This window comes from Protomyctophum parallelum (assembly GCF_964188405.1).
Source record: "Protomyctophum parallelum genome assembly, chromosome: 7".
Taxonomy (NCBI): domain Eukaryota; kingdom Metazoa; phylum Chordata; class Actinopteri; order Myctophiformes; family Myctophidae; genus Protomyctophum; species Protomyctophum parallelum.
Window position 1 is genome coordinate 5304441 of NC_139705.1, and position 26983 is coordinate 5331423.

A 26983-nucleotide genomic window follows, 5' to 3' on the forward strand; every position below is an offset into this window, starting at 1 on the left:
TGCAGCAATGTACTGTAGTGACAGTCAACAGTCCTCTTCTCAGGTTGGGACATGTAACAAAAGACACAGTGCCACCAAGTGGCCACTGTGTGTATGTGGATAGAAAAAACCTGCTCAATTCACAAATGTCTACAATTCAACAACCAGGAACTGTGTAGGAGTTAGTCAAAGACAGACACGAGACAGTGCCCACTCCCCCCCAAACACACACACACACACACCCCCCCTCAGTCTCACACACACACACACACACCCCCTCAGTCTCACACGCACACACACCCAGTCTCTCTCACTCACACACACACCCAGTCTCTCTGACTCACACACACACACACACACCCAGTCTCTCACACACACACACCCAGTCTCACACACACACACACACACACGACACACACACACACACACACACACACACACACACACACACACACACACACACACACACACACAACACACAACACACACACACACACACACACACACACGCACAGCATCATAGGTCAGGGGAAGAAGAAGAAGGAACGTGATCAGGTGTCCATGGGGGGGGGGAGGGGCTCCTTGGAGTGGTCGTTGTACATGAAGGTCTGCTCGATGTTGAAGTCCGGCGGCAGGTGGTCCTTGTGGACCTCCATGTGCGATGACACCATCTTCAGCGTGGAGAAGTAGAGGCCGCAGGCCGTGCAGCGGTACATGAGCGCGCCGGCGTGCGTCTTCAGGTGGCAGATCATGGTGGAGCGCCCGCGGAAGAAGCGCAGGCACACCTTGCACTGGTACGGCTTCTCGCCGGTGTGGATGCGCAGGTGGTAGGTGAACTCGCCCGAGTGCGCGAAGCGCTTGCCGCAGTAGCGGCAGCGGTACCACTTCTCCCGCGCGCCGCACGCCGCCCCTCCTCCTCCTCCGTCGCCCCCGTTGGTCAGGAGCCCCATGGGGAAGCCCGGCGGCACCGGCCCCTGTAAGAGTTTATCCGACAGACCGAAGCCGCCCATCCCCCCGCCGCCGCCCCCCAGGCCAAAACCCAGGTTGGTCATTTTCACCAGGCTTCCGCCTCCGGCCTCCCGCGGAGACGACGACGACGACGGGGAGCCTTCCAGGATCTGGTCGGCTCGCCGCTTGCCCAGCCACCCACCCCCCAAGCCCCCCGCGGCGCCGCCATTCCCTATGGACTCCGTGGTGTGCAGGCTGAGGTGGTACTGGAAGGCCGACGAGGAGCGGAACGTCTGCGGGCACAGGAAGCAACGCATCTCTTCCGCTTCCCCGCACCGGGCGGCGGCGGCGGCGTCCGCTCCGGCTTTATTGAAGCCCTGCTGCTGCTGCTGCTCCCTCTCCTTGGCCGCCGCCTCCTCGGCGTGCAGGGCCATGTGCCGGTCGAGCTGGGAGCGCTCCAGGAAGCCGTGGGCGCAGTGGGGGCAGGAGTAGACGGCCAGGGAGAGGTGGTTGAGGGCGTGCCACAGCAGCGAGCACAGGGTGAGCTGGGGGAGGTGGCACACGCCGCAGCTCAGGGACTGGGCGCACACGTGGCTGAGTAGGTGGTCTCTCACCGTCTGGGGGGAGAGGGGGTCGAAGAGCACATGAAAACACACCAACGATGAGCATGTTGCACACAGAACACGCGACTGGTACAGTCCAAGGTTATAATAGTTTTGTTTTTTTCATTATAGTTTAGTTTTAGTTAGTTTTGACATTATTCTTTCCTAATTCAGTTAGTTTTAGTTCGTTTTTAAAGCGGCTTGCTAGTTTTTATTTTGGTGAAATGCTTAGTTTTAGTTTAGTTATAGTTTAGTTTTAGTTTTTTTCGTACTTTGGTTTATTTGTGGGTTAGGGTTAGCGTGGCTACATGCTGCCGTACGGTGCTGAAAACTGCCGTAAAGCTTGTTGAAGAAATGAGGAAATGAATCGAATGAATTTAAAAGGATTATATTATAAATATCCGAAAGGCATATAAATAAACTAAAACTAAGGGTATTTTGTCTATAATTTCAGTTATTAACAGTTTTAGTTAGTTTTGAAGACACACAATTTAGTTTCAGTTAACTAAAATGTTTTTTTAATTCTAGTTTTCGTTTTTTAGTTAGTTTTAGTTAACTATTATAACCTTGACTCTGGCGGAAGAAGGGTTCCATGGTTCTTTTATTCAATTACAGCTTTGGAGCTACTGTATATAGGTATGAAACAAACATACTGTATTACATCGCCAAAGCAGGTTATTTTTGAGGGGCGCTAGCTCCTCCTATATTCAACGATTAGTGTCGTTTTCGTCATAAACAAAAGTTGACAATGAATGGAGAATTTACGTCATGTGTGTCTGAGAAGAATCGACATGTTATGTCATGATGATGTACGATGACAAGATCGCCCCTCACTTCACACAGGGGTGATTTTGTATTCAATAGATAAATTGTGTAATACTGCATAGTTATCTTTCATCTTTTGGAGCAGCTAGCGGCAGAGATAGAGTTAAGTGCTTTGGATAAAGGCCCTATATAAATGCATCATTTATTTCAAAAACATACACAAAAATAGAAAATTACATGCACAGCTCTATTTCAAGACTTGGCATTATATTTATGAATGTTTTAGGAAATCTTTGTTTGAAAAAATGTAAGCTGTAAGCTGAGGTCCCAATTTAGAAAGCATCTGCATACAGGTTTTTATCCAGGCCTACAGTATTCAGTATTTTAGCTGTGACGTGAGCGCCCCCACCTGAGATACTTCCGGGTCCTACTTTTGTGTCGCTTTTGTGTCCCCATAGTGTTATACTGTGATGCTCCGTCGGACTAAATCTGAGACGAAAACAACCACGAAAGTCTCATTTTACCGCTGCGCTGCTCTCCCAAATCTGGCTGTGACAGGCCGTCTGCCCCACACTGGATACTATCGCCATTTTATTTAATTGTGTCAACTAAATCCTCATTAATGCAAACTAGATTCAACATACTCAAGCCTGCACACCTTCTAAATATGCCCCCGAAATATTTTACTGAGCAAATGGACTGACTGTTAACACCTTCAATAATAATGATAATAATAGTCTTTATTGTCTCCACATCATATTTTTGTTTTGTCATGGACACTTAAACATTAATAATTCTACTCGAGTTGGAAGCATTAAGATCCATTTTAACCCTCAATGGCTTCCTTTCTGAAAAGCTGGAGCTGGTGCCACTTGGACCCGGACGTAACGTAGCACTACAAAATGACGTCGGACTTAAATACTGAATAAACATGAATCCAAAAGAGAAGTAAGTGTCTGATGTATACAAGGCCTTAGCCCTGAAACATGACTGTCATAATCATGACAGTCATCTCATGACGCAAACTGCAGCCAGTTTTACGCGATCGTCTACATCTACAGAGCAAACGTGTACGTAAACATTCAGATTTCAAAAATAAAGTACTCATGTTCGAAATGTGCTGGTACAGCGATTAGCACTGCTGCATCCCACGTTGTTTCATAAAAAGGCATTTTTATCCGAGCGCCCCGGCTATTTTTCTCAAACGGGGTGCGTTTGGAAAACTCACAGTTGACCGGGAGCGCACTCGACTATTAGTTTAGTTTGTATTGGCAGTGCGGTCAGCATGCCTATATCGAACACACCCAGTGTATCAGAATGCAACACACCTCCCGACCGACAGGGGTGCGTAGTTGAAAGCATATGGCAAAAAAACAGCTCTGATTTATTAAACAACGCGGAATGCAGCAGTGCCAACACCCGTGGCACACGTGGTGAGTACTTTATATTTGAAATCTGAATGTTTATATATACACACGTTTATATATTGCTCTGTAAATGTAGTGATCGCGTAAAACAGGCTGCAGATGACGCTCGTGAAGTACGAGCGTTACGTGAACCATGGCTAACGTTAGCATGATGTTATGCTTTAGCTATTGAAAAATAGCAGATCTACAAGCTCATAGCGCGCCACCGAGTGGCGCGCTACGAGCTTGTAGGTCTGCTATTTAAAAAAAAATCGACTGGCCCAGGCCGTAGCGTAACGGTCTGGGCACCGGACTGGTAATCCAGTCGCAGTGTGCCGCGGGTTCGACTCCCGGACCCGACACGGCCTTTACTGCATGTCATCCCCCCATCTCTCTCCCGTTTCCTGTCAGCCTACTGTCTGTCCCTTCAAAAATCAATAAAAGGCGTAAGCCGCAAAAAAATATCTTAAAAACAAAAAAAAAAAAAAAAAAAAAAAATCGACTAACATAGAAACAGCTTTTTTTAGAAAACTGTCAGGATGTAGAAGACATTTTTTTTAGAATCTGATCTCAGGTCAGAATGGGTTTTTTAAGATGACAAAACGACTGCAATTATCACAAACGACCAGAGGGTCCCTAACCCATTCTGAACGGGCACCCATTTTGGTGTCAGCATCATGTTATGCTTTAGCTATTGAAAAATAGCAGATCTACAAGCTCATATCGCGCCACCGAGTGGCGCGATACGAGCTTGTAGGTCTGCTATTTTTGAAAAATTGAAGAGCGACTGACATTTTTAGAATCTGATCTCAGGTCAGAATGGGTTCATCAGACCAGTGTGTGTCCGGCGGAAACCTCGTATGAATCTGATCTCAGGTCAGAATGGGCTAATACAGCCCCTAAAGCTGTATAGCGGTCGACAAAAAACTCACTAACCTGGAGGTCCTTGGCGAGGGCTTTGCTGCACACCGCGCACTGCAGCTCGGGTCCCAGGCTCTGGCCGGCCCCGGCGAGCAGCAGCGCCCCCTGTGGCAGCGTGTAGCCGGCGGCCGCGTTGCGGCGGTGGCGCAGCAGCTTGCCCTGGCTGCAGAACTGGAGGTGACACATGTCGCAGGAGAAGAGCCGCACGCCGACGTGGTGCAGCAGGGCGTGGCCCGCGCCGGCGGCGGGGTCCGAGAACGAGGCGCCGCACACGCGGCAGAGGAGGCCCGTCTCCGTCAGGTGGCTCTCGGCGTGCGCCCGGAGGGCGGCCGGGTCGGCCGGGAGGGGCGCCGCGCAGGCCTTGCACGACCCCGCGCTCCCCGTCACCTGGAGAGAGGAAGGATGATAATAATAATAATAAACTTTATTTATCGCATTCTGACCCGAGATCAGATTCATACGAGGTTTCCCACTGGACACACACTGGTCTGATTTTTCAAAAATAGCAGACCTACAAGCTCGTAGCGCGCCACTCGGTGGCGCGCTATGAGCTTGTAGATCTGCTGTTTTTCAATAGCTAAAGCACAACATGATGCTGACACCAAAATGGGTTCCCGTTCAGAATGGGTTAAAGAGCACCTTTCATGACACCAGTGCAGCGCAAAGTGCTTTACAAGACAAACAACGTATGAAAGATATCAAACAACATAACGATCAAGGCACAATCAAAGTACAATGCAAAAAACAAACGACATCAAAAATGCATAAAAAGACAAAGAAATAGGTAAAACAGTGAGTCAACAAATAATTAAAATCAAAGGATTCAGCCAAATGCTAGAGTAAAAAAAAAAAGGGTCTTAAGCTGAGTTTTAAAAACATCTAAGGCGGGTGCCAGTCTAAGGTGGATTGGAAGTTTATTCCAAACCGTCGGCCCGTGGTAAGGAGAACGCTGCTTCGCCATATTTTTTTCAATGCCATTTTTTGGTGGCTTTTCAAGCAGGCCAGCAGTGGCGGACCTAAGGAGGCGGTTTGGGACATACCTGGGCAGGCAGTCCTGAAGATAGGTGGGTGGCGAGGCCATTTTAAAGCTTTGTAAACAAAGTAAAAGAACTTTAAAATCTATTCTAAAAACAACCGGGAGCCAGTGTAAGGATGGATGTAGTGGATGTGATCACGCTGTCGTTTCTGTCGAGCGGTCATCTGGTTCTACATTTTTGTCAAAATCCACACTGGGACAGCGTGAGCATGAAGCACATTGTAACCTGGAAAGCAGCCCGATTTGATTAAAATCCAATAGCGAGCGATGTTTTATTGACCTATTTCATATTTTTTTTATTAATCCTTTCATTATCCGTTTGCTTAATCATTTTTGCTGTCTTGGGTTCTACTTGTCTCGTTGTGACCTTGATGGCAGGGATATTAATAATATGCCGGACACAGTAAAACGTGCATGTATGTTTATTTACTGTCACACATTTACTGTCCAAATGGTATATTTAATTATTGACGACGTTTCGAGCCAAGGCTCTTCATCTGCTCTTCATCCGGTCAAAATGAGTGTGCGGGTTTCCCTTCTCTTTCCCCCCCCCCCCATGTCACTTTTTGAACCCAGCACCTCCACGAAGTGACGTTACCCATGTTTTAAATGGCCAGTTTGTACTTCTGCCCTCTGGGAGAAGACACAAAGAACCAAAGTGGAAGTACATCAGATTTTAAAAAATCGTTTGTACCAAGATGTTGAACGAGGCTCTGAAACAGCGGTAACTGTGTGAGGCGAGATTATCCACATCATAATGTCGTGTCTTCCTCTGTAATGTATTTTTGTTTGTCATTGATGTTTCATGTGTGGCTGTAGCTGGGGTGAAAGCCCAAGACAAATTTCCCTTGTGGACAATAAAGTTTACCTTGACCTTGATGTGCGTATTTGACTAGTTTATTAACCCATTCTGAACGGGAACCCATTTTGGTGTTAGCACTATGTTATGCTTTAGCCATTGAAAAATAGCAGATCTACAAGCTCATAGCGCGCCACTCGAGCTTGTAGGTCTGCTATTTTTTGAAAAATCGAAGAACCACTGACATTTTTAGAATCTGATCTCAGGTCAGAATGGGTTCATCAGACCAGTGTGTGTGTCCAGTGGAAAGCTCGTATGAATGGTCAGAATGGGTTAATAAATAAAAAAGAAAGAGATAACATTACCTGGACGCGGGAGTTGGCTCCGTTTCCGTTCTCCACACAGACGAGGTCGTCTTCGTCGTCGTCGTCCTCCTCCTCCTCCTCCATGTAGTTCTCGTCGTCGCTCAGCTCGATGATCTCGCCGGCCAGCGGACCCCACGGCTCGTCCTCCTCGGTGCCCTCGATCACCCTGCACTCCTGTAGGGGGTCTCTCTCCCCCTCGTCATCATGTTGCCCCCCTTCTACCTCCCCAAACATGAGCCTTTTGTCCCGGGTCACATCCTCTGCCGCGCGTCCCTCCGCCACCCCGACCCGTAAGCAGACTAGTGGGTCTCCCGAGGAGGAGGATGCCGTCGGGGTGCCGCAGACGACCTCCGGCCCACGCCGAGCCGAAGGATCGGCGAAGGAGCAGGAGTCAGAGGGCACGGGGAGGACGCCGCTCTGAGCCAGAGGGCTGGCCATGCCCCCGCAAACAGCCATCCGCCCGTCCCCGTCGTCTCCGCAGATCCCCCCGACGCCTACCCCATGTTCCCCCTCCTCCTCCTCCTCCTCCTCCCCCGTCTCAGTCTTCAGCTGGGGGAGGAGGAGCGCAGGGAGGCACGGAGGCAGGACTCCGTGAGGCTGGCTTTTAACAGCCAGAAGGCCGTGTTCTCCGGTCAGCCGGCTCTCCGCCGCGACCTGCCCGCCGTAGCCCACGTGAGACTGGACGTCTTCCGTCTTGAGGTGCTGCAGCGACAGAGCGGCAGAGCTTTGGTTCATCTCCAGGTCTCTGGCTGTCCTGTTGTGCTGGAGGAGGAGCAGGGGGGAGTGTGCGGCGGCCGGGGTGGGGGCGGCCGACGACGACAGGGAGGAGCAAGAGGCCGCGGACGAACACGCGGACAGCGCCGACACGGAGACCGCGGCGGGCGCGTCGGCGGCCATGTTGTTGCAGTCCAGGCCCGGGTCTCCTCCTCCGCCGGCGCCGATCGCTTTGCAGCTCGTCGCCACCGACGAGGCCTGCATGTCGGGGAACGTGGCGTGGCAGGCCTTCACCAGCTCGCTCACGCCCAGCCGCTCGGCCAGCTCGTACAGCACGCCCACGTCGATCAGGTCGGTCACGATCTCCCCCGTGTAGATGAACGTCAGCACCTTCTCGAAGCTGGCCGGGGAGATGAACTCCAGGGAGAAGGCGGCGGTGGCGGCGGCGGTGGTGGTGGACGAGGAGGACGACGACTGGGCCGACCGCGAGAAGAGGCTGCGGAAATACGCTCCGGCGCAGCCCAGGAGGGCGCGGTGGGCCGAGAAGGAGCGGTTGCCCACCTGCAGGAACACGTCGCAGTACATCCTGGACTGCCGGCAGCGGTTGAGCTCAGACAGGAGGCCAGCGGCGTGGCCGGGGCCCTGCAGCCGGATCCTCATACCCAGCTGCTGCTGCTGCTACGGCAGGCCCTGACTGTGGACCGCGGGAAACAGCAAGGATGTCATCAATGGAACAACATTATCCCATTCTGACCTGAGATCAGATTCATACGAGGTTTTCGCCGGACACACACTGGTCTGATGAACCCATTCTGACCTGAGATCAGATTCTAGAAATGTCAGTCGCTCTTCGATTTTTCAAAAAATAGCAGACCTACAAGCTCGTATCGCGCCACTCGGTGGCGCGATATGAGCTTGTAGATCTGCTATTTTTAAATAGCTAAAGCATGACATGATGCTGACACCAAAATGGGTGCCCGGTCAGAATGGGTTATAGACGTGTGTGTCACATATCCAGGAATTACGTTTTTGGGGGCAGAGAAGATGTGTTCATTTAATTGTCGTCTACCCCCCGGGCACAATCGTATAGCACTAAAGGATTTCAAAGAGATATATACCTGCCATACGAGCTGGATTACAAAGGCTGAAAAAAGGCATGCATTTACATTCCAATGGGTGATCGAGGGTCGCGCTCTACCGCAACGGACAATCAGCTGTCCATTAATAGTTCTCAGGTCTTGTTTTTGTCCTCTTTTTTTTCTCATTGTATGGATTTTGGCCAGAAATGGATTTGGACAGATTGATTGATTGATTGAAATATTTATTAACAGTTTGTAGAATTTACAGTACATTTTAAGCACAAACTCAATACAAAGACTGTTAACTGTGAGTGGACGACCCAATTAAGCATTACACTTGTTTACAACAGGGTCCACATTGTTCAATTCATCAAAACATTTAGAGACATACAAATAGACACTTGTATGTAGACAGTCGGACGCCTGCCCTCCTCTGGTGTGTATAGTCATACTGTGTATATATATATATATATATATATATATATATATAGTATAGCAACTCTGCTTATTATAACTGAAGTTATATAATATAACTATACTAATATATACAGTATGTTGTATATATATTAGAAGTTATATAATATAACTTCTGTTTCTCGTCACCGTTACTTTCCAGCGCAATAAACTCTTAATAAACGATCTTTGTTCGTCTCTAAATGTTCTGATGAATTGAAAAAGGTGGACCCTGTTGTAAACAAGTGTAATGTCGTCCACACACAGTAACAGTCTTTGTATTGAGTTGTGCTTTCGTGTGAAATGTACCCATTCTGCAAACTGTTAATACATACTTCAATCAATCAAACTAGAAGACTTTCTATCACCTGTTAAATACTCCACATTCTGCGCACATTTGGAACTATTCTATAGAAAGGTTCGGTCAGATTATAGAGATTTCTCAATCATGCATGTTGACAGATTAAGTTTAACATCGTTAGTTTGACAAATAATAATTGACAGTGATAATAAAGGCAAGCATAAAAGAAAAACGTCACATTAGAACTCTATTATATTGCTAGACTAATTAGATTTCTCGTTTCGATATTAAAATCAACCGCTCATTGAGGACAATGCCCGTCGGTTCTTAAGATAAATTATAAAAATGTCTTACCCATAGAAAGCTGTGTTTTTACTTTAGGCAAACAGAACACTTGTCTCTGTTATTTTTTATTTATTGAGAAGCAAACGTTTGTCGCACATGTATGACGTAATATCAGCAAAAATACAGTTTGGGCGCCACCTACTGTCCGGATGACTAAACAGTCACCCAGTCATTTGGGGGGAGGGAAGGGCTGCAAAGAAAAGGCCAATAATATTCATAATGATAATTACAAAATTTATTCAGATTACCATTTCCTTTAGCTCACCCGGTCTAAGGTGATAAATGAGACTCATTCAACACACTATGAAACATCATCATGGCTCAAATTCATGGGTGACCTTCACAACATTTGACATGAATAATAAAAATGTTGCCATGATCTTTATTTAGGCTATTCCAGATAATTCTCCACAAATAGCCATACATAATGAGAATATTGTTTTGTATGTTCTTGACATGGTACGAGTAGGCCTATAGGAAATTATAAAAGACAATGAAAAAACAAAGTTGACAATCATGTTTCCAAAACTACCAGTAAGAAATAATTTACAAAATCGAGTCTTACCATTTCTGACTTTTAAGTTGTACGTCCATTACAGATTTTAACATTAAGTATGCAGCAGGTACATTTACAGTATATTTACGTCATGTCTTTACTCTGGGAGAATAACACTGACATATTTCATACAGTATTTCAACCATTCAATTTTCTAGACTAAGCAGAATTTCATAATTATTTCAGTTGGTCTATCACTGATTTTTTTTATTTTTTATATTGGCCATCTTTGACCATTGCATTGTAGCAACAGGCACACATAACTAACAACATGACATACTGTATGTTTATACTTTATTTGCAAAGACAAAGAAGAATAACTGTTTTGGTCCAGTGACAACAAATATTAAAAAATAAATCACCCTCTCAAACCACTCGCAACAATGAGCGCACACCCAAAACAGTTTGCTCTATTCATTTTCACTATCTGACAACTTGTTGTCGGTTATTGCACTTCTTTAGGAGGAAGTGGAAATGCAGTGGTCAGATTGTAACGTACTGTAATTACTATGGACAGCTACAAACGTCTTTTTGAGTCCTTTTGAGTCAATGACAGCACACGTTTGAGCAATATTATCTATCAACAAATTGAATGAATATTGCTTTTCAATTGTTTGATATGTTGTTCAGGCTCCTGTGACAATACAATTACTGTACATAGGATGTTGTATAGTCCCCTTCCCCATTTCCCACAGTCAAGATCTTTTTTTTATTATTATATCTACACAAAGTCAACGTTTTCGCATGTTGCCACCAGTTTCTGTGCAGACGGCATTTTCAGTTCAAACTACGTGCGCTTCCGTGTGGAACCGGTTCGACCCAGACTGGCAGTGCTGGACCGGCGAGCGAGAACAGGCGTGGCAGTGGTAGGGGAGGTCTCGTTAGGGCAGCCGTGTTGAAGCAGTATGTCGGCACAGCCTTTGCTCCCGGTTTTCTTTGCCATCATCAAGGCTGTCTGGCCTTGGTCGTCCTTTGCCTTCACGTCGCTTCCATACTGCAGGGAGAAACGTTCCATTAGTTGAAAATGTGTCAGCAATTATAATGGTGTGTCTATTTCTATTACATACAATCTGGATTTTTGTTCACATGCGTGCGTGCGTATGTATATATGTACTAGAGACCGGCTGCGGATGGAGTTTTTTGTCTGTTTTAGCACATTGTTTATTAGCATGCTGTTTGTTTTTAAACTGTGTACTGCATGTCTGTCCACTTTTAGATGTCTGGCTCGATTGAAATAATGTAATTGGATTGATTGAATTAGCAATTTATTGATTAACCACTTTAAGTGTAATCAATAAATCACTGAAATTCAATAGGTCTTAAACCATATACTGTACTTAGTTCACCGGACTCCCAAGGGCCCTATACTTTATAGTTGACTGGATTCCCAAGGGCTCTACACTACAATTTACAATTAAGGCATTTAGCAGACGCTCTTAATCGAGAGCGACTTACAGTAAACACTAAATATCTTATGTGAAAATAGCCACACACACACACACACACACACACACACACACACACACACACACACACACGTTTTGATTGGAATCGTTTTGATTACTGTATGTTAAGCTTGTCAGTGTGCATTTGTATCTGTGCCCATACTGCTACTAAGTCAGGGGTGCACTAGCAAAAAACGTTGAGCATTTCTGTACAGGAAAACCAATGACTTTCCTCTTCCAATCTATCCTCACTGCACCCTCTGGGAAAAACTATAACAAGATACAGAGGCTGAAACTATGCTAGATAGATAGCACTTAGATAGCACTTAGATAGCACTTTATGTAGACTTAGATAGTATTTTAGACAGACTTATAGCTCGTTACGTAGACAGCACTGGAATTGCATTTCATGTAGTCATAGCACTTTATAGTACACATGTATATTGTATAATATATAATTTAGTATAGTATGTATAATTGACATAGATACTCCACTGTTACGTTCTTAGTTCATACATGATTCATGATAACTACTTTTTATATATGTGATGCATGCCATGCTTTTGTCTTTGCTTAAATGTAAGTCGCTCTGGATCAAGAGCGTCTGCTAAATGCCTAAATTGTAAATTGCATGAAGAACTATAGAAACAAAAGCTATAACAACTCACCCAGACGAGCAGCTGCGTCATGACCGCGTCTCCCAGCTGACACGTTGCGTGCAGGGCCGTGCGAGGCCACAGAGGAGGCCCGGCGGGGTGAGCGTTGATCTGTTCCTTGGTGCTGTGGGCCAGGAGGAGCAGCAGCCTGGGCAGGTCTCTGTCGCTCACGGCGGAGAGCAGCCACGCTGACATGTTGCTGCCGGAGCCGCCGCCGGTGGTGGTGGTGGTGGTGGTGGTGGTGTCCTCTGCTGTGTGCTGCTGCTGGACAGCCACACCTGTAGCGGCCTGCAGCGGCGCCACAAAGACCCGCTGCTCGTACTTGGCACGGATCCACGACTCTCTCTCCTCACTGCAGGGGAGGCACAAGGGGGAGAAGTGCAGGGACAAATTAGCCATTGGGCCAGTGGAGCCGTGACCCGTGGCCCAGGGTGCCCTTGGCTATCAGGGGGGAAATTGGACCGTGAGGTACTAGGTTTGACGCCCTGAAAAGGGCGTCCTGGGGCCCTTCATTGGACTGATATGATCGAATCCGAAATCGTGAAATAACTGGTCGTATATCTGATTTTATCCATGTCATTTGCTGTTCATATTCATATCACGTGGACCCATTCGTTTTGGGATCCCGATGTATCCCGGTAGCCTAATCATTAAAATATGCCATTTCTTAAGGTCCCATGACTTATGTTCGCAGCCTGTTTATTGGACTTTAGATAGCCTGACCTAAGCAGAGACATTTCTGGTCTAGAGGGGCGGGTCGCGCCTCAGAAATGCGCGCACCCTGATTGGATCTCATCGATCTGTCCGTCACCCCGGCCCCTCCTCTCCCCCCTAGTGCAGCGCTACGTCACATCATTTAGAGCGACGCCCACCCGGAAGGGTTGACTCCCACTTTTAGACTGGTTCAGCCCACGGCTTTTTCCAGGCTTTCATCTTTCGCGCAGACGAAATGAAAGCCTGGGTATCGAGGCTAGACTTTAGATAACCTTTGAACTCAGTACCGACGCATCAGCACATACATACAGTACACACGCGCACGCCCATGCATATTCTAAGAAGAACACATGCACGATCAGGGATGCGTACTCCCTAAAACCCCTCCCTGCGAGGACGATGCCAGATGATTCATAATCAGCAGAATAGTAAATTAAGGGACATTATCCTACATACAGTATTCATATACTTGGCTGATCAAAACATAAATACATGAAAGATTAACGGCATTTACGGGGGATATTTGGGAATATGTTCATATGTTAACTGCCTGGGACTCACCGTGTGGCATTGGGCAAGGGCTTTGTCCTGCCCTGGGTGCAGCTCTCCCAGATGCTGTTAGCCATATGGTTGCCGATGGCGGCCAGGACCTGCGTGAGCTCGTCTGGCCAGTCGTCCAGGTCCAAAGAGCGGACGCGAGACAGGTGGGTGCCCAGGTTCCTGTGGATCCCCGAGCACTCGATGCAGATCAGCGCGCCCAGGTTGAGGCTGGCCCAAGTGGGGTCTGCAGGACAATGCGGCAACAAGCAAAAACAGAAGAGGACAAGTATACACACATTTTAGGTTATGATGAGAGGTATAGAGAGAAGACTTCCGCACACCCGGCAGGCAATTTGGAGCAGGTGCGATGATGACAAAGAGAGCCACTTGCCAGTTCAGAGCAATTTTATTAATTGAGCAACGTTTTGGTCTTGCGACCTTCCTCAGGCTTCAAGAATGGGCTGACATTGTCACTAAATACATTTCAGGAAGTGTAAACAACCAATCAAAATGCATGTAATTTATCCAAACAGATAACAGCTGTGAAGAACCTTGTCACGTGACTTGAAGGTGCAGTGTTTCTGTGAACATTCCTCATATATATCATTGAAAATAACAGTTTACAATAATACAGGGGAAAATAATTATACATAAATGTCATGCCATACAACATACAAGGAAGACATACAGTAAATCCTACTCTGTCCGAAAGAGTGGAAAAGAATAAGAAAAAAATAATAAAAATTGCACCTAAAGTGCCTATAGTACCGGCTGGACAAGAAGTTATGATAAGAGGGAAATCTTGAATCTTCCTTTTGGCACAGCACCAGAGGAGAGAGACTAGATAGAGGGGTAACAAGACAACTCACCCCGTTTCTGTTTTCCTCCCAGAATTTACCCCAGTGAGGGGTGGGACAGCAGACGGCTGGACTTTGAATTTCTCTAACTATAAACTTTCATGACAGCAGAACAGCCTAAGTACAAATATAATTTATGAAAAGCTACTACAGTGAAGTCTGTTCACAGAATCTGTTGTAGGATATGTGCGGGGATTATCTGACGAGGTACCATTTGAGTGGGCAAAACCTTTCCACAGGAGTATCTTTTTATATTTTTCCAAAAAGAATACAAACAGCCAATAGCATATTACAAAGTTATCCCCCTCACTGGTGAAAATTCCGGGAGGAAAAACGGGCAAGCACCGGGGTGAGTTGTCCAGTATTCGATAGAGGTGATTGGATGGGATCTGTAAGAACTCACTTGGTGCTTCGCAATCCACACACTGACTGTTTCCCTTTGCGTTGCGGATAGCTTGTAATGCTACTGCTTCGTTATGGCTGCTCCTCCGTGCCTGCAAAGTCACACGCACACACAGACACAAAAAACACACACAATCTATTTACATTCACACGTATCGGCAGGACACATTAAGGACACAAAAGAAGAAATATGCAACTACTCAATATATATATATATATATCTTTTGTATACAGTATAAGAATATGCACATACAAGACATATCATGATTTTATTGATTTATCACATACACCTGTTGCATTTTCCATTTCCTTACTATAACAATATATCAATATGAAGACTCTCAGACTATAGTTAGAGTGTTCTTGAGCAAGATACTGAAACCCCTAAGGTTGGTGTCTTGCATGGTTTTCTGTGCCACTAGTGTGTGAATGTGCGTGTGAATGGGTGAATGTAACGCTCATTGTAAAGAACTTTGGATAAAAAGGCACTACAGCACAATACATTTACCATGTGCATCAGACAGTGAATTCTGACCGAGTGACAGGTGATGATTTACCTTGTTTCTGCCACTCTCGCAGGACTGCAGGCTGGCCAGAATCTGGCTCTCAATAGCCACCACCCAGGAGTCCCTGTCCTCCAGACTCTGTGCCTCAAAGTGCCACGTCTGCCCCGTGAATGACACTATGATGAAGTCTGCGTTCTCCTCGTCTGCAGGGACATGGGCAAGAAACACAGCTAAAATGTGGTGCTTATACAGTAATAAAAGTCCCAGAATCAACTGTGTTGTGACGTCATACAATTACAGATGTTAGTGGGGTAAATAAATGTATTCTGTTCAAGATTTCATTTCATCTCAAAACTTGGTTTAGCCGCGTTTTCGAATACTGCAAGTCACCTCGCGGTACAAGTGTGGGGCCACTCGTCCTTTATGAGGCCATATGCACAAGTATTCTTTTATTCTCTCAGTGATAACACAGGTTGGTTCCTTCTGTATTGCAGAAGAAAAGGAAATGGGGTGAGAAGGCGGAAGTGCGGCCCCCATTTTATGCACTCGCGCTGAGCGCGCGCCGCGTCATCACGCAAAGGGACCTCGTGAGTTTATGGACACATTTTTCTGTAATAAAGAATAATCGGGATGATTCTCACTTCACGTGTTCTGAGCAAAACATTAAAGTTAAAATGAGAAAAAGAATAGAAAAGGAGCAAAGTGAAATAACAGGAAGGTGCAGTCAAATCAAGTATGCAATGTCCAATACACATTGGAATTTGCATATAAAAAAGCAGCAATGGATAAATAAAATGACGGTACACAGAAATGCAGTGTTAATTAATAGTAACTTACAAAATCACACCCATGTGAAGTTTGGGGAAGCTCTTATCGTTGTACATCATCCATTCAACAATGGGAATTTGTGTGGGACAGAAATAGACGATTTGCCCGTCTACATATGACGTAAATTCTCCATTCATTGTCAATGGGAATTCAATTTTTGTGTAAGACAAAAATCTACACACTAGTTGAATATAGGAATATTGAACAGAACAGAGTTGTACTTAAAGTGCCGATTCATACTCCTATTTTAACGCTGTTTCGGCGCTGTAGTGCCGAAATGAATTCGGCTCGTCAGAAATTTTCAGTAGCACCGAAGAGCCGACTTTAGGACGGTACCCGCCCCCCCCCCCCCCCCCCCCCGAACCTCAAATGACGTCACATTGTAGGCTCTACAGAGCCGAACCGACTTTTATTCGGCTCTAAAATAGAAGTATGAATCGGCCCAAAGAACAACATAAAAGTTGACGCATGGAAATGGAACAGCGGGAAGAAATCTCTGTTATTATGATGATGTGAAAACAATCATTATATGAACTACTCGTATGTCGTATGTAACTATGCCAGACACAACAAAAAAAGGAAACTAAATCATAGAACAATGGAAATGAATAACAAGCGGATTCATCACCATCAGCTGTTACCTGTCTTATTAATGTTTCTCAAGCTACCAAAGCTCTTTAATTTCCACATTTTGCGCTTTGCTGCAATAGATAGATAAGCAAAAGGAGCAGAAAGGAAGAGAAAGAGAGAAAGGCAAATGCGAGGGTTGAGAACAAGCAGTAAAGACATTGTAATAGATAAATATCAGAGCAGGAAGAGACGAAGGTATAGCTACACGAGAAGACATACAGTTTGCTATTATGATTATAGACAATCCATATATTTTCTTAACCCATTCAGGCCTGACGTCGAAATTAAAAACAAAGTTTTCTAAATCATGACAATTTTCGGAAAGATTTGAGGCACATTTAACGATTTTTCAAAAATATTTTCCAATAGCTAAATTATAACATAATGTTTAAAACACCAAAAGGGGTTCCCGCCCAGAATAAAATTATATTTCCCATACACTGTTGTCCAGGCTCCTGGGTATTTAGACAATCATTGTATAATAAAATGATTATATTTTTTAAATGTTAATATTAATATTTCTTGGTAAATATAGTGTGAGCTCATAGTGTGAGCTTGATTTGATTTGATTTATTTGGATGTTATGTTAAAAAAGTCACGTACAGCACATGAAATAATATGCTTTCACTCAAGACTCTCACACAATAGTGACAATACACTTGTGATCCATTGTGATCCTTTTAAGCTTATATCGATGTGCTATTTTAGTTATTTCTTGTATAGGTATCTACAGTGCAGACTAACAGTCAAGTCATATCAGAAAATGAGCTACAAACTGTAACGTAATCTCATCACCTTCAGCCTGGCCAACAGCTGTGTCTCCTTTTTGGTTCATGCTTTTCTTCCTTCTATTCTTCTTTCTGTCGCTCATGGGCGAGGATTGGCTGGAGTCTTTCCCAGCAAAGGGGCCGGCTACTCCTTCCAGAGCGTCTGACATTTGGGTGCAAAATAATGACTCATAAATCACACCATGGAAAATTGTCTTGAGATCACAGCCGCCAGTGGCCTGTTGTAAAGATTTCACTTAAAACATATGGGTGATTTCATGACGGTTAGAAAGGTGATGCAGTAAAATGATCCCGTAGAAAGAAAAGTAATTTGTATACATTCAAAAATTTGAATGAACACCGATGACTTCACAGTAAATGGTTCACTTCAGGGGAAAAGGCACGCTCTATACTCAGACAGTTTTATATAGGTTCAGGCGTGTGCTGGGTGCAGATTCCAAAAGAACAGACAGACAGACAAACGCGTTTCGGCGCGCAGGCCTTCGTCAGTGTCAAAATGCTGTCTGTCTGGTATGACTGCTGCTGCGGAGCACTTTCTATATTAATAAAGGCTCTTACTCGACTGGAAGTGCGGATTTAATTCATTTTTTACAGTAAATGGTCTCACAGTATACATACCAACACTCTGTGCCTTGGTGGACAACGTGGACGGACATCGCTGGAGTCCTCTGTCTCCTTGAGGAGACACCACACCGGTCCTGTCGTCAACAACACTCAGGGTGGAAGGACAGAGCTGAGCACCTGGCAAAGACAGAAAGAAAGCAGCAGGTAATTGATGAAACCCCAGTTACTGTTCGGTTCTGTGCGGGTGTCATGCACCAAAAAACAAGAAATGATGACATAGTCATATTATCACCAGCTGCATTTATATTTGCGGCGGTGGTGGTCCACAGTAAAAATAAAATAGAAGATCTACAAGCTCCCAATGTGTCGAGATATGAATATGATTCAATGTGAGCTTTTTTTTTTCTTCTTTTTTTCTGCCTTTATTGATAGTATCAAGTGAAGACTGACAGGAAAGAGGGAGAGACACGCAGCAATGGTTGTCATGAACGGGATTCGAACACGCAACGCGCTGTCAGGCCAAAGCCTATATAGTGGCATGCGCCCGGACCACTTGGCCAGCGGGCGCCCCCTAGATAGGCTATTTTAAGGTTTTTGTTTTTTTAAATATATATTTCGTAAAGGAATGGTTTTGGTCATACAAGGTAATTCCACCTGACAGCAATATATTCTTCTGTATCAGTATCTGTCAGTTTGTTCAGATTCCATTCAAATTGGCTACTATACACGGACACCACATAAGACAGGAACGCCCAAAAACGTCACATCCGGTTTTTTACCCTGGGCAGAATTTTCTATGGCTGCCAATGCAACTTTTTCCAATACTTAATCACATACGGATAAACATCTATGCCGATAATATCTAACTTGCGGAGGTAACGTGCCCTTGTCCACGGGCAACAGATCTTTCAACGTATGGCATTGCAAATACGTTTGATAATCGCTACTCTGCGCAATATTGTTTTGGAAATGCCGCAAATTGCATCGCAGTTGAACGAGAGCAAATCACAACTTACCCTGGGGGTGGTGACTCCGCCCGGAATACGCGGTGTGGTGTCAGTGTATGATAACTGCTTATGAATTCCACAGGCCTGGGTATACAACCTGGCCTCTGGCCCAGCCGCTCAGCCCGCAAGTGAGTTGTCTCTGTTTGCGCACCGAAAACGGCTTGAACAATGTCACAGGTCGGCAGGAAAATATAGTGTGTTAAGATGAGCATTCCGGATACCAGTATTAGTACGAGTGAATGTACAATCTGGGAACCCCATCGGCAAAGAAAAGGAAAAGCAGCGCCCTCTGCTGCTTTTTCCTTTGAATTTACCTCCGGGGGTGTGGCGCCCAATTGCATGTGGATAACAGGATGAGGATGTTGGCCCATTTGGTGCCTCCTCTTCCGGTTGCGCGTGTCTTTGTTAAACATTTGTTTAACCCATCTAGGCCTGCCGCCTGACCTTTAAAAAAAATATTCTAAATCCTCCAGTTTTCTGAAATAAATATTTTCACGATTTTTCAAAAATAGCAGACCTACAAGCTCGTAGCGCGCCACTCGGTGGCGCGCTATGAGCTTGTAGATCTGCTATTTTTCAATAGCTAAATTATAACATGATGTTTAAAACACCAAAAGGGGTTCCCGCCACAAAATGGACACCTAACTCGAGTTGTGACAGGAGCTGCCGACAGATTCTGCTGCGGAGCTCTGTCTTGAGAAACACTCGATAATGCTATGCAAGCTGATATGAGATATAATATGAGTTGAGAGACCATACAATACGATGTACTGTCTGTATGATGACGTGAATTTGGCACGCAACACAATATTATATAATTTATATATTCCACTTTGAACTATTTGGAACTATTTGGGTTCAGGCTAAATCAACTATGCTCACTGTCTGCACAGACAAAAGGCACATTTAGAAGCCGAGGGGACGGAAGTTCCGAGCTGAGCAGTCTATAGAAACAGTCTATAGAAATAGTCTATAGAAACAGTCTATAGAAACAGTCTATAGACCGCAGCAGCAGTTCTCTGGCGAAGTCTCTTCATCAGCATTTGACATTTAGAAACATTAAACACAATAAAAAATTAAGTGAAAAAAAACTAAAACAAAAAAAAAAACACTGTAACAGCACCCACACATGCGTGCACACGGACGCACATACGCACTAGGGCATTAAGCAACTAGTCGACTAGTTTACTAGTCGACTAGTAAATCCACTAGTCGACCTTGTTCTCTTAAAAAAAAGAAGGGTTTATTTATTTTCCCCCCCGATTTTGTAGGCCTCAACATCAGGTAGATTATAGTTATAGTCACCAATGTACACAGTTTTTAAATGTCCAAATATTTATTTCCAGAAAACTATTCAACTAGTAAAAATGACTAGAAGTGAATGCCCTAATACGCCCTAATACGACACATTTGCAAAAGGTATACCTGTGCTGGTGCCTTCAGTAGTCGCTACGTCCTTGGTCAGTCCATTGACTCCAGGTACAGAGGTGGCGCCGGGGGGGGCCGAGGGGGGCCCAGAGGAGGAGCCTCCTGCCGGGGCTACGGCTCTGGGGGGCCGTTTCCCCGGAACCTTCACTGTCACGCGCAGGAGGTCAATCTCCTTCCCGTGAGCATTCTGCATGTAGTCCTGGAACGGTTCAACGATCACAAATCAGGCCCTATACTTTCTTCAAGGAATCCACAGTCGTGTGTATATGACCGGGAATGTTTAAAACGTCTTTTCTGAACACCAGGCGCTCCATTTTCGTCACCGCTAAACCCCTTATCCCTGAACTTCTTTGCCTTTTTTTTTTTTTTTTTTTACTATTTTGCAAAACATTTTTGAATAGTTAAAATGGCCAGTCTACAAGCGCTCACAACGTGTCAATGTAGATTGGCTAGTTGAACTATTCAAAAATGCTTTTCAAAATAGTAAAAAAAAAAAAGACAAAGAAGTTTAGGGATGAGGGGTTTAGCGGTGACGAAAATGGAGACCCAAGTATCAGGAAATGTCTCTACTGTATGTCATCATAACTGTTTGAAGCTAATATAAATGGCAATCATATCCCCGAGTATGAGCAAAATGGCCACCATATGAATATGGCCGATGATCCTGGGAAAACATTAAAATATTATATAGAATCTTTAGGACTTTAGAAAAAAGTGACCTGTTCTGAACAGCAATTTTGACTGTAAATGAAACCCTGTCCGATCCTATAGGCTATATATTACAAGGGTAAACAAACGCGAGCGTGTCCTTTTCACTGTTTCACTGTGAAAGCTTGTCAGGCCTTTATAGCTGCTATTTCTCTGTGTTTTATACCAGCATATTGATCTGGGAGCGTGCGTGGCGTTCTCTTACACTGGAGCTGGAGTGGTAGGACAGCGTGCCATTGTTGGACAGAGTGACGTATTTCTTCTTCCACTCCTTGTTCAGCGAGCTCCCACTTCTCTTCCACAAGATACTCTGTGAGGAACAAAGGGGTCACTCACTGCACTGCACATAAAGCACTGACCACAGCTCCCTGTCCATCGTCTCCTATCCGCTGGACTTGACCCGTTCTGACCTGAGATCAGATTCTATAAAAAAAATGTCTTCCACATCCTGACAGTTTTCTGAAAAAAATGCGAAAGTTTTTGATTTTTCAAAAATAGCAGACCTACAAGCTCGTAGCGCGCCACTCGGTGGCGCTCTATGAGCTTGTAGATCTGCTATTTTTCAATAGCTAAAGCATAGCATAATGCTAACACCAAAAGGGGTTCCCGCCCAGAGCCAAAACAGTAGTCAGTCAGTCAGTCAGTCAGTCAGTCAGTCTGTCTGTCTGTCTGTCTGTCTGTCTGTCTGTCTGTCTGTCTGTCTGTCTGTCTAGCAGTGTAACTCTCAGAAAGAGCAGTCCCGACAGATCTAACAATAACAGCTCAATAAGCTATTATTTATAGCGCACCCTTGGGAATGACGAAAAGATGAAAAACAACTATTTCTGCTTGCTTTATTGCTTCAGTGCATGGCAAAACAAATGAAGTTGATTTTTGCTCCGCTTGTTACACTACACATATGATATGAAGAGGGAATTCTGTTCTGAGAAACACACTGAAACACATTGATTTATAGATTTAGATTTTTTGATGTCACAAAATCACATCAAAACCGACCTGTTTGATGGGGATGGCACGTCCACTGCCCAGGTCCCCTTTAGCATCGGCGGATTTCTTCTCATCGCGGTTCTAAAGAGGAGTTAAACGACAAGGCGAGAACACAAGGTCACAAGACAGCATTTTGAACGGAAAGAGTTGCAGAGGGATTTGGATATGCAAGGTCGGACAAGTCAACAAGAGGACAGCGGTGGCATATGGGGTGACAGCAGTGTTGTTTTTGGCAGCAAATTTCTATTTTAGTTTTAGTCATAGTCTCTTGAATAGTTTTCACTTAGTTTTTAGTCACATTTCAGTCACCTGGAATGTTCTAGTGTTTAGTCTAGTTTTAGTCGACTTAAATGTCATACGATTTTAGTCGACTAAATCTACAGTTGATTTAGTCGACTAAAATGTGTTTTGACAGGCCTTGATGTCGTTGTAGTGACATATTTTACACTTTGGTTTGCATGCTGAAAATAGCAGATATACAATCTCACAACGCGTCGCGCTGCGACGCGTTGTGAGATTGTATATCTGCTATTTTCAGCATGCAACCCAGCATAAAACTGGATCTCTTGTCCACTAGTCCCTTCCTAACATTTTAGTCTAGTTTTTTTTATTTGTTGACGAAATTGTCAGTATATTTAGTCTCAGTTTTACTCATCATAGATTCGTTTTTATTTAGTTTTAGTCCGTGAAGAAAGGTAGTCGACGAACATTTTCCGTCTTTTATAGTTTTAGCCGACGAAAACAACACTGGGTGACAGGAGGCCTGAAGGCATGACAGACAGACACAACTGACCTTGAAGAGGGACGGCCGTCTGTGGGGGATATTCTTCAGGGAGCGGGAGGTTATTATACTACTTCCCACCTCGCCCCCTGCCACGACACGGAGCTCTCTGTGGCCAAACACAGGGGTGGAGGGGAGGGAGTAGGGGTGCTCACTCTGACCATTACTGGCCTGGTTGGTTTTCAGAGGGTGAACGAGAGAGACGGGGATGGAGATGAGGGTATAGAGAGATGGAGAACGAGAATGGTTCATGTCACGAGACAAACAAAATCAAACAAAATTGATCAAGCAAAAATGGACAATGAATGATTGACGGCATTTCAGAAGTTGGTGAACAATGCGTATGGGTAATGACTGAGTCATGGTATGAATGTAATATGTTTGTATGCATGTAGAGAATGTGTTGTTGTACTGTGAGGAGGGAAATAGAGACCTAAAGCAGCTATACCTGTAGTACATTATACCTCTTGTAATGTGTCACTCTGACTCTTGTGGGATCTTGGAGAATATAGTACTGAGGCTCACTTTGTCCTATTTTATTTGATAATGTAGTTATGATGGTTATATTTCACTTGCTTTACAGTATACTATGAAAAGTAGTACCTTTGATTCTTTGCAGATATTAACGTTGAGAAACGCCTCAAAGGTCCACTTCTGATGTGGTGAAATGAGTGCTCAATATTCTGACACAATGAGATATTGCTTTAATATTGACAGTCGAATGCTAGCAGTGTTTTATTCAATTCCTATAGCTTTAGTGGAAAAGCGTATAACACAAATCCCTGACTGCTTCATTACCCTTGCATAATATAGCCTCACGAGAGGACTACAAAGGTTTTTCACTTTCCCATCTCTGCTGAAACTGTATAACTTATACTGTGAAACTTAATTTCATATAGCCCCCTGGCCATGCAGTTTGACCTGAGATCAGATTCTAAAAATGTCTGTTTGAAAATGACAGTTTTCTGAAAAAGCTATGTTTCTATGTCAGTCGTTCTAAGATTTAAAAAAAAATAGCAGACCTACAAGCTGAGTGCCACACTATGAGCTTGTAGATCTGCTATTTTTCAATAGCTAAAGCATAACATAATGCTAACACCAAAAAGGGATTCCCCGCCCAGAATGGGTTAAAAAAAGCTGATTGTGGAAGTTAAAAATTGGCATGCTGAGCTTTTAGAGAAAAGGTTGTTCAGCAGTTGTCCCTGCATGTTTCGTAGCTCTTTGCTTTTTTTTTTACCTGACCAGGGAAAGATGCTGATCCTGGGGTAGAGCCTCCAGAGTGACTGGGAGAGTTAGGGAGAGACTTGCAGGACGCCAGGAGGGCCGCCTGCTTCTTCTGAGCAATTATCTTCTGGGAGGCTGTGAGGGGAGGACAGTATAATGATGATTAGAGGGTTCCACTGTAATATCATTAAACACTTTAACCCTCAGACCCAGCGTTGCTTTTTAGCAACAATTTTATTTTATTACTAAATTTATTTATTTTTATTTTTTTTAACATATTTTTTAGTCTTAGTCCCAGTAGTACAAAGTAGTAGTAAGGTTGAAATCTATTTTTTGCAAGTAGAAATTAATGCGGGTGTTAGAGGGTTAAGTGGTTAACTGATCCATAGTCACCCAATGAAAACTAATAAATAACATGTTAAAGGACCACTTCACCACTTTTCAACCTATCTTCATATAATAAAATCATGATAAAATGGCACGATTTTTTTCTACTCAGTCTGTGTCTCATAGGAAGGCTGTGGGCAGTTTAGAAACCGTCTTACAGTGACATCATCATGCAGAGAGATTTATTTGCATTTCTTTTAGATTTTCATTATCGTGAGAACGACGGCTTCCATTTTCGCATTGCAACTTTTCTGGACTAGAAAGCCTGCAGTTTCTATTAGGTTGTATTCCCCATCGATGATGTCACTGGAAGAAGGTTTCTGAACTGCCCACAGCCCTATGAGACACAGACTGAGTAGAAAAGAATTGCGCCATTTTTTCATGATTATTAGTGAGGACCTATTATATGAAGATAGGTTGAAAAGTGGTGAAGTGGTCCTTTAACCCATTTAGACCTGGGAACGATTCTACAAATGTCTTCTAAGACAACCCCATGTTTCTCTGTCAGTCGTTCTAGAACATTTTCATGTCAAGGACCCCCAAAAATATAATTCATGTAATTGGCCGCAGACCCCCATCTGAAAATATGTTGTTCCAGGAACCCCTCAGAAGCAAAGATTTGAGTTAAAAACGTTCGCTCTGAATGAATATATATTCAAAGGCGTGTGCCATATTTTCACGATTTTTCAAAAATAGCAGACCTACAAGCTCGTAAGCGCGCCACTCGGTGGCGCGCTTACGAGCTTGTAGATCTGCTATTTTTCAATAGCAAAATGATAACATAATGTTTAAAACAGCAAAAGGGGTTCCCGGCCCCAAAATGGGTTAATATTCATGGTGAGAGAAATAAGTATTTTGTGATGGCAAACAGTAATGTAATGTAGCTGTAGAGAAGATCTTCCTCCGCTCACCCTCGGAGAACACGCGGTCCACGTTGAAGCCGTACGTGGCACATGTCTCATAGAACAAGGAGTGGCGCACATCGATGCACAGCTGCCTGGCTCTCTGATCCTCGATCACACGGGGGTTGGTGCTGCTTATTTTGTCTGAAACCAAAAGTTTAAAAGTTTATTCTAAATCCTCCAGTTTTCTGAAATAAATATTTTCACGTTTTTTTCAAAAATAGCAGACCTACAAGCTCATAGCGATGTGATTAAACCAATTCACTATACAGTCTGTTGTAATATCAACAGCCTATTTTGTCCGTAATGTCCATATTTCTGTTAAAGCGTTCTGGAGCTGTTTATTCAAATTTATGCTGACTATTTTTGAGTAGCTATGATTATTTTCTTGTAAACAATAGCTCTAGTTCTAGACTGGCATACACATATAGTACATTTATTTGCAGGGCCAATTATGTTGAATAATCAATTTGACTCATGCGCCCAATTAAATTAACCATTCACTTTGTCTGCAATGTTCACTATTACTATTAGTCAGTCAAGAATGGTTTTGGTCAAGATGGAGCCTTACAATTGTGAGGACAAAGTACCAACACAATGTAAAATATATTAAATGATTACTGTATGGGCCAATATTCATATATAATTGCATTATATCTCATATAGTCATATACAACACAGCAACATCATTGGTGTTTTATTTTTTCTGTGTTTTTCTGTGCTTTTGTCCATTTAATCTCTTTGCAACTCTGAGGGCTCTATTTGGAGTGATGATCTATGGCAGGGGTTCTCAACGTTTTTGGCCCCCGGGGACCCCCGGAAATGCTTTGGCAATGTGTCGGGACCCCCGCCCCGCCCCCCTCCCGACCCCCAATATAAATTGACTGCTACAATAACCTTAATAATAGAGACAATACACCATAAATAAATACTGAAACCAGATATACATTAGTATATGCATGTACTATAATGTAAACTCTTCATTTCCTTTTTCCAGCCATTCAGTTACAAAAAAAACGGAAGATATAAGGCCCTAATGTACAAATGGCCCATTTGGTTATACATTTGTACGCTCTCAAAGTTAAACGAACACATCATTTGACTAGTGTGCTGACCTTGGGTGCCGACTACTATGATGGGGATGTCGGTGCGGTGGACGTTGAGCTGACTGTAGAGCTGATAGACCTCCTGGAAACTGGCTTCGTTCTCCAGACTGAACACCAGGATCACTGCGTCCACCCAGCTGCTGAACTGATGAGGTCAGAGGAATTGGAATGGGGTTGAGGCCTATAAAGAATCAACAGGGCATAACCAAAGTCTCTGTCTCTCTCTCTACCTCTCTCTCTCTCTCTCACACACA

General features: G+C 44.2%; 2 protein-coding genes across 2 annotated transcripts in view; both read right to left on the reverse strand.

Moving 5' to 3' along the window:
* Positions 1-498: 498 nt before the first annotated feature.
* zbtb39 (zinc finger and BTB domain containing 39) lies at positions 499-8195 on the reverse strand (the record flags this gene model as incomplete). The annotated part of the gene is made up of 3 exons (XM_083768849.1): positions 499-1544; positions 4637-5008; positions 6822-8195. The coding sequence occupies 3 exons, from the start codon at positions 8193-8195 to the stop codon at positions 531-533; spliced, it is 2760 nt and encodes a 919-aa protein (XP_083624975.1). The 3' UTR covers positions 499-530.
* A 1615-nt stretch (positions 8196-9810) lies between these two features.
* Positions 9811-26983, reverse strand: part of agap2 (ArfGAP with GTPase domain, ankyrin repeat and PH domain 2) — a 31395-nt gene continuing 14222 nt past the window's right edge. Inside the window, 14 exon segments of the mRNA XM_083769158.1 lie at positions 9811-11263; positions 12383-12722; positions 13646-13868; positions 14885-14975; positions 15441-15592; positions 17643-17777; positions 18254-18376; positions 20632-20833; positions 21548-21652; positions 22339-22410; positions 23123-23281; positions 24348-24469; positions 25633-25767; positions 26739-26874. Coding sequence (XP_083625284.1) covers positions 11057-11263; positions 12383-12722; positions 13646-13868; positions 14885-14975; positions 15441-15592; positions 17643-17777; positions 18254-18376; positions 20632-20833; positions 21548-21652; positions 22339-22410; positions 23123-23281; positions 24348-24469; positions 25633-25767; positions 26739-26874 — 2202 coding nt within the window. The 3' untranslated portion in view covers positions 9811-11056.